General features: G+C 42.3%; 1 protein-coding gene across 2 annotated transcripts in view; it reads left to right on the top strand.

Annotated features, from left to right (window-relative positions):
• The first annotated feature begins 2,602 nt into the window (after positions 1-2,602).
• PPA1 (pyrophosphatase (inorganic) 1) overlaps positions 2,603-8,623 on the top strand; it is a 14,754-nt gene continuing 8,733 nt past the window's right edge. The window contains exons 1-3 of one of the 2 annotated variants that reach the window (XM_025209235.1): positions 2,603-2,712; positions 7,546-7,599; positions 8,543-8,623. In XM_025209235.1, the coding sequence (XP_025065020.1) occupies positions 7,558-7,599; positions 8,543-8,623 (123 nt within the window). In that variant the 5' untranslated portion in view covers positions 2,603-2,712; positions 7,546-7,557. The remainder of the gene's footprint in view (positions 2,713-7,545; positions 7,600-8,542) is intronic. The other variant, XM_014521917.2, reaches the window with a different exon arrangement.

Here is an 8,623-nt window from a genome sequence, read left to right as displayed (position 1 = left end):
GGCTGCCCTGGGGGAGCTCCAGCAGCCGGAGGGGGCTGGAGGGGGCAGGTGCTGCGTGGGGGGCAAGTGGTGCGGGGGGGGCAAGTGGTGGGACTGGCAGGGGGGGGCTAGGGAAATGGGTCCAGCTGCTCGATTTTTCCACCCCCTGCTCCCTCTACTGTAACTCCGGCTGCCCCCCCTTGTCCTCCTGCAGCAGTTACAGAAGTGTGTATGGGGGGGTGCTTACAAATCTAAGACAGCCCTCCGATAATCAGGTTCTGTGCATGGAAAATCATAACAAACTTATAAATTCTTTATGTATAACATCTAATTATTGAGGAAGCATCTTAAATTCGGAGTAATCTTGCATTCGGGTAACTATGGTGAGTGAGTACTGATGTTAACAGTAACAATAAAGATACATTATTAATAAAATGAGACTTTTGAACTTTGTTCTGTTTGTTCACTGGAACTTTACCAAGTGACTTTTGTGACTTCTGGTGACTTTTATGTTGGCCTTTGCCTAGAGGCTAGCTAATAACATTGCTCCTGTATAATGAAGCAAGTAGGAGGCATCTGGGAAAAAAGGATGCCCATGGGATTGAAACCATTAATTCTGCCCTCTCTGCCCCTTCCCTCCATCTGTTCCATGTAGACTGTTAACAGCAATGCTCTTTCTGTTGTGGCTTAAAGTCCCTACTGTGGACTCCAAACTCAACCTGCAGCAGTGCATGAGACAAAGTGGACGTGGCTCCAGAGTAAACTAGTATTTTAATCCTTGTCAGCACTCCGTTTACTGATGGTTCTGGCCACAAAGCTTTTAGTAGTAGCCTGTCTTACCTCAAAACCAGATATGGTATCATGTAGCAGACAAATAGTCACTTTCACTGAGTATTTTTAGCTTTATACGAGATATGCAATCATGGGGAATACACAGGGTTGGGAAGATCCTGCCTATTTACCTGCAGAGTAGTCTGGAACTGCCATCAGAACCTCACCTGCTCAACAGGTCTGAACTGAGGGTTGTTGCCATTTTGGAGAACTGCCACTGCAGAGCCAGAGGAAGTAGGAGGGAGTTAGGTCTATTAATCTTGGCTTGTGATCATGGTTAGTCTTCAGTAGGTAGCTCAAACCTATGGAAAGGCATCTTCATAGCTAAAGTACTCTTCTACATCTTAAAACCATTTACTTGCTGGGAGGTCTAGAGCATTTATGGGGAAAAAAATGATACTGTCGTATTTATACTGAACTTTATACACCTGTGCTACCAGCTTCTCATTTGAGTGTTTGAACTACGCACATGAATTCTGTTTCTGCATTCTGTTTCACTGTGCTGTAGCTGGTGAGACGCAGGTGTTGTTTGGTAATAACTTTTCTTATTGGACTAACTATAGCCGGAAAAGTTAACAAGCTTTCAGGAACAAAGGCTGCTTACAGACATTAAAAAAGAAAAAACGCACTTCATCAGAAGAAGCCTCTTCTTCATCATGCCTCTTCTGGGCATGCGCAGAGCTCATCATGAGAATGCACTGAGTTTAAAGTAAAGCACAGTTTTTTTTGGTTTGGTTTTGTTTTTTAACGTCTGCAAGCAGCCAAGATGCTCTTCCTTAGGTCTGGTAAAGAAGTACATACAGTCTTGGATAAATATGAGGTAGAACTATTTATTTTTGCTTAACTCCCATTATCTAAATAATTATTGTATATTCCATACACTGTTATGGCTACAGCATCACTAAACACTACTGTAGCTAGTGAGGCAGGAATAGAAGCATAAATATAAGTACTTTGAAAAGATGCATTCATTTACTTCCTATGTACATGTACCAAACTTATTTGAAAATGTGCAGCTATTACGGAGACGCTCTGCAAAGAAGTAATTGGGGTCTTGCAGTTATAGAATCATAGAAGTAGGGTCGGAAGGGACCTTGTAGATCTTCAAGTCCGACCCTATGCCTGGGCAGGAGGAAAACTGGGCTCAAATGACCCCAGCCAGGTAGGCATCAAGCCTCTTCTTAAAGACCCCCAGGGTAGGAGCCAGCACCACTTCCCTTGGAAGTTGGTTCCAGATCCTAACCGCCCTAACTGTAAAGTAGTTCTTGCGGATGTCTAATCTAAACCTACTCTCCAACAACTTGTGGCCGTTATTCCTTGTTATCCCGGGGGGCGCTAGGGGAAACAAGGTCTCCCCCCAAACCCTTCTGGTCCCCCCTAGTGAGTTTATAGACAGTCACCAGGTCCCCCCTCAGCCTTCTCTTGTGAAGGCTGAACAGGTTCAGGTCCCGTAGCCTCTCATTGTAGGGTCTGCCCTGCTGTCCCTGGATCATGTGTGTGGCCCTCCTCTGGACCCTTCAATGTTGTCTGCATCCCTCTTGAAGTGGGGTGCCCAGAACTGGACACAGTACTCCAGCTGTGGCCTGACTAGTGTCACATAGAGGGGGAGGACACAAGTCATCTTGTGTTGTATTGAATGAAATGCAGAGTTTTAGACTCCTGGTTGCAGCACTAGTTATAACAGTAGACTGATTTTTTTTTTTTTAATCTGACACTAACTTCACTGTTACTATGTCAAAATGTTGAACCTAAGCTATGCATTCAACCAACTCTAAAACCATAGTAAGCTATCTAATGCCAGCGTAGTAACCTATTTGTTCTTTTTTTCCCTCCCCAGAAAATGATAAAGGACAATACATTTCACCATTCCATGACATTCCAATATATGCAGATGATGGCAAGGTAATGTATATGGTTACATTGAGACCTGCAAACTCTAGTCATTTAGGGTGCCTGTAGGCATGCGGGGAGGCTGCTCCGATGCACTGTAATTATAGTGTGTTGGAGCAGACTCAATTAATTGAGTCCACTGGAGCATGCTAAATAGCACGCTCCAGCAGTCTCTGCATCTCATGTATCAGCATCCCTGTGCTTCAAAATGGTGGTGGGGCACTTTAACCATAAAGATTGCGTGCCTCCCAAGGCTGGGGGGGCACAGCAACTGCCTGCAAGTGATGGCAACAGGGAGCCCCTGCAGGTGGCCTCAGCAGCGAGGGGGGAGGGTGGCGAGTGATCAGTGACTGCCCACAGATGCAGTTGAGGGTGGTGGCATGGCAAGCAGGGACTGCCTGGCCCCCCCCCCCAGCCAGTCTCAAGGGGTGCATGTGCACCCCTTACCAATGGCTTTAGGTAAAGTTTGTTTGACAAGATGCTGTGGGTGCTTTAATCGTGACCTGCATGAGGCAAGATGCACGTAGTTTCTCTTTCATGGAAGGGCTCTGTGGGGAAGGCATGTGGTGTTGACATCTGAGTTGAGTGATTACACAACAGAAGCTGATGGTAGCTGGGTTCTTTGGGTAAATCTGATATATTTTTATTAGACCAACTCAGATAGTTGGAAAAATTCTTCTTAGCAAGCTCTTCAGGCTGAGGAAGCATCTGCAGATGGTGTGTGCTCTTCCTGGATGGAATGCATAGTAAAGAAGTCAGAGGCTGGTATGAATGCAAGAAAGCCAGTCTTTGAACATGTAACTGAAGAGTCAGTGGGTGAGACAGGTTGCGGGTGGGGGGGCTGAAGGTAGCTGAGCACTTAATCAGTGCAGTTGCCATTTGTTTATTGAGCAACCTGGCTTCAGTGAACTTCATCCATTCTCTGCAGTGGCAAGTAAACACTTGTGTAAATGTAGTTTCAAATTGAATTATAATATGTCTACCCTAGAACAAGTTTGGTATTGGTTTTGGTGCGTGAGGAGAAGGGGAAGAGGCACCATTCTGTTAGCAAACCATTGGTTGATTTTTCTTAACTTAAATGTGCAACCAGTTTTGATTACAATCTTATGATGATTGTTTTGCTTTATGGACACAGTATATTAAGATCACAGTCTTTGAGTGTTTAATACAAAATGTGATTCAGAAGTGAAGTTACAGCCCCGTGTCCTGTAAATTGCCCCTGGTGAGCTGAATACCTCTGCAGAATTTCACCAACATCATGTGAGCCACACACAAAACTAAGGCCCTTTTTTACTGAGCCACTGTGAACCATAGGCGAAAAAACTGTTAAATGGGCGTGGAGGAAGAGATTTAAGACAGCCAATCTTGTACCATTGTGTGAAAAGGAATTGTATTGGATTCCTTTCAATCCATGTAATGTTTAAATAGTTTGTTCTCTTGGAACAGGATTTTTATCTTGGGGGTGGGGAGAAAGGAGTTGGGGGGAACTGTGTGGGGAAAAATATTAATCCACTGGTTTTGTAAATGTGCTATACAGCCCTTTTCTGCTGAATCTTGATCTTCAATGCTGCATTGTCCTTAAGTACTGTGATCAGACAGTTAAGGCTAAATTCTCAGCTGTGTAAAGTCAGCTTTGTGTCAGTCACCCAATACAAATCCATTCTAATGTCAGTATAACCAGCTACTGGAGATCCTCAGGGTGCGTAGGATGACTTTCTGCCCTGTAACGCTAAGTGTGTAATAAGCCCTTTAGGCTGTTGGAGTCTGCTCTACTTGCGTGGCTGCTCTAATTTATGTTTGTGGTCTGGTCAAGAACAAGAGGGTTTTAAGTTAGTCTTGCTGCACCTTTCCTCCTTCCTGCACCTGCACTGAGCATTCCTCAGTGGTGGTTTGGGATCTAGGCATGATACATCTCCAAACGATCTTTCATGTATGTATTGCTCCCAAGATTTATAGGGCTATATTTTGACAGTATTAAAAAAGTTTAGTATTGCTGTAGAGATGGAAGTGAAACAATGTGACCTAAACCACTTCTGCTGCTCTAGTACTTACTGATGCTCGTGGGAGTACCACATAGGTCAGATCGTAATAGAATCCAGAGAAAAATTGATTCTGCATTTCATAAGGATTTAATAAACCATAACATTCTGTCAAACTGGGCAATGGCCATACCTAGTACTGCTTAGCGAAGATGTTGGATTTAAGTAGGAATTGTTGCCATTTTTTCACCTTTTCCCACCCATCATGAGTTAAATGATTGTCATTCCCATTGTACAAAGTAACTTGTATGGCTTAAGTTTACAGAGAGAATCTGTTAATTTAGTGGCGATTTGGATGATAGGATTGAGTGCACACTTAGTAGGTTTGCAGATGACACCAAGTTGGGTGGAGTTGCAGACACTCTTCCTGAATATATGAAGTGAAAGCCTCCCAACCTCTCTTTGGACTGGTGTGTTAAACAAGTTCTTAATATCTATCAGTAATTTTCCTCCTTCCTCTATTATATGGTTTGATGGTGAAGTAGTACATACTTACAGGGGGTTATTTTCTGTGCTCATAAATTAATGATAGTGATATAAGAGAAGGAAACAGAAGAAAGGTGTGGATAGAGTCCACTGGCTATCTTTCATTTATTACAGTAAAGACTCTTAGTCAAAATATCTGACTAGTATTTACCTGCACTAGTATCATTCTGATGCAGATGGCAGTTTTCCATATTCTGAGAGATGGTGTCATACATTTAAGGGGAGGATGAGCAGGGAAAAAAAGCCCTCTCGTCTATAGAAAGCAAGATTTCATGTACTTGAGCCATGTTCTACATGTAACCATCGTGCACCCCTGAACAAATAACGAGCATGATGTGAGGATGTTGGTGTACTAAATGATAAGATGCATTTTGTAAGTTAAGACCGCTTGTGAAGCAGTATATGCTAACTTGGGTGAAAAGCAGGGTTTTGCCTATTGTACTAACTTCAAAAGCAAGTATCTGGAAAGTAATGAAATGCAAATAGGTAGTGCTTCACTGCCTTGGTGTTCATGGAATTGGGTTGAAGGTGAACTGGGAAGTGTATTCGTGGAAAGGTGACTAGCTGCTTCCAGGCTGGGTACATTTCCCTCGATAGTCAATCTTGGATAAGCACTTGGCACACTGCCAGTATGTCTGTGGGGTGAGAAGTCATTAGTGATGCATGTTGTAGGGTCTAAACTATACAGTAGAGTGCTGATCATATTAGAGTATTTTCTCTCTCTCTATTGCAGGAATACTTCTCCAGGGAACTTTCCTGGTCATTATGCAGGTCAAGTAACAGCTCAGTTAGGGAGCCCAGTTTAGGGCAAAAGGCTAAAGTACTGTCTATTCACTTAAGAGTCTTGTGCTTTTAATCCTGGTATTTAAAATCTTGGAAGGATTATAACATGTCCCTCAGTCTAGGTTCTGAGAGATGGTGACCTTGTCTGGACGAGGATTCCTGCTCTCATAGCAATTAATGTGGCCTTGCAGTACCTTGGTGTATTAATTGTGTATCCTACGTGATAGCAAACTTTCCCACTTTCTTCCCAAATATCAGTGGTTTTTGTTAAGCAAGCAAGCTTTCAGAAACTGTCTATCTTCAAGGGAAGACAGTTGCATACTCCAGTTCCCTTTTGCACCATGCAAAAGCCAGTTTATAACTCTGTCCACATAAACACCGAGCAGCTGCATTTTGCCTTGCTCTGATTAATTTAATTTCCCCACCAGCAGATCTAATCCTTCTCTTCTGACTATTTGTGTATTGTTCTGCTACTAATGAAGCACCAGGAGTTTACAGAGAGCCCCAGTAGCAAATTCCCACTGCTGGAGGGCTTGAACAAAGTCTGTATGGTAACTGCTATGTTAACGCAGTTAACTGACTCTGACATATACCAGTATAACAAGTCCCTTTCACCTGTATAATTTTTTTTTCCTGAACTGTTAGTGCTGCTTGTCTGAGGGCTTAGAAGGATTGCTTGATGCTATGCTGCCAGAAGCTGCAGGTGCTCAAGTTTTTTACTTAACTTTTTGTCAGTCTTATTTTTTTTTTAGGGGAGAGAGCCTCTGGAGGGAGAGGGACTCTAGTGTTAGTACAACTTAATGGGAGTCATCAAATCCCACCTATAGTTTCAGTACTTAAAGAGACAGTTGTTAATCTCTCATACTACTTGTGTATGCCCTGCTGGACATGTTCTTTCTGTATAGGAAACTGCCTTACAGACAACAATACAGGGTACCTTTCTACTGTTAAGGCTCTCTTAAACTAAATCCCTTAGTACTGGGGGTTTTGGGCATCAAGAACACCATATAAATATCTGGCTCTTAATTGGATGATTTTAGTTTTTTGAAGTTTAAATGCTCTTTATTAAATATTCAGGTTTTAATTAACTGTCCCTATAACTATACAGATTATATAAATGAACCACTTTGATATCTTCAGGTGTCTAAACTAATTCTTTCTTTTTAGTGCTAAACAAATTGATGTCTATCATGAGATACTAGTTGCTGTATATAAACCTCTAAACTAAAAAGCATTTCAGGATCTGCCAGAGGCATGGGTAATTTTTAAGGAAAGATCCTTGTTCCACCAATTATGTAAAAACCATTGTCAGGCTATAAAATCCCTTAAAGAGTAGTTATGAATGAAGGAATTATTCTAGTCTGGGTATTGTCTTGGAAATCTCCAAGCTGTGGGGCTTTATCAAAACTTCGACAGGACATAGCAAACTGTTTTAGCCTTTCAAACAAACTGATCTGCAGTGAACTAGTTACATGCCTTTTTAGTATATAGGGTTTACTTATCATTCTGGACTTACTGATCTGCTTCTTGCCTTCAGAACTTGTTCAACATGGTTGTGGAAGTACCTCGATGGACAAATGCAAAGATGGAGGTAATTAGACTACTTTTTTTCTTTAAAGTGAAATTCAGCAAAGAATTGGGAAGTCTCATTGCTTCAGTGATCTTTTAGTTTTATATCGTTAAACACTCTAGATTCTAAAACCTAGAAATGCAAGTTATAAATCTAGAATTATCACAAGCTTTACTGATAACGGAGTAAGCAAATATCATGGAACTTAAAGTTCCGTAAGCAGAGAGGACTGGCCCAATAACAGCGGCAGACTGCCAATTAATTGCAGTGTGTGGACAGTTCTTAATTTTTTAAACGTTGAAATGATGTGCTGAATGAGCCTAGGTAGTGAGTAGCTCTTGGCTACTCACTAGCTAGATTACTCCTGGGGGTGCAGCTACGTTCCACACCAAGATCATGGATGGAGCTGTGATCCCCTTGCCTCAGCCTCTGACATCCCTTGAAAGAAGATATTTTGGGAAAGGGGTTAACTTCCACCTACCTGCTAGGGTGTTGGAATTGCTACAGGCACACTTAGATGTAAGGAAGAACCAGTACTATAGTGCCTTGTGAGGAGGGCAGGTGCTCAGGGAGTAGCCCTTATGGCTCCTGACTAGTTGCCACAAAGTAGGAGAGCCACAATTCACAAACTACATCTGAATCTGCAACTAAAGTCTTGTCATAGAGTACCAGGACAGTTTGTATTAAGCAACTTCAAGAGGCAAAAGAGATCTATTGTGGAAAATACTTATCTTGTACTAGGGAACCCAAGCCACTAATGAAGTCTTAAGCCATGTTTTGGCATCTGCCTATGGCCAGACTTGGTAGGGCACCGAGAACCCAGTTGTTCAGATTGACCTCGGTGAGAGTTGCTCGGTCTTCAGCACCCATTAATAAATGGATGGGTTCTTAGGTCCTGCTGTCTTCTGAAAATCTTCACCTAGTTTAATAAAAATACTTGCATGCAACTCTTGCCTCTTTTTAGATTGCAACAAAGGATCCTTTAAACCCAATTAAACAAGATGTGAAGAAAGGGAAGCTGCGTTATGTTGCTAACGTATTTCCC

The sequence above is a fragment of the Alligator sinensis genome, unplaced genomic scaffold (genome assembly GCF_000455745.1).
Source record: "Alligator sinensis unplaced genomic scaffold, ASM45574v1 scaffold849_1, whole genome shotgun sequence".
In the NCBI taxonomy this organism is placed as follows: Eukaryota; Metazoa; Chordata; order Crocodylia; family Alligatoridae; genus Alligator; species Alligator sinensis.
Note: the sequence above shows the minus strand (reverse complement) of the source record. Positions and strands in the feature narration are given on the sequence as shown.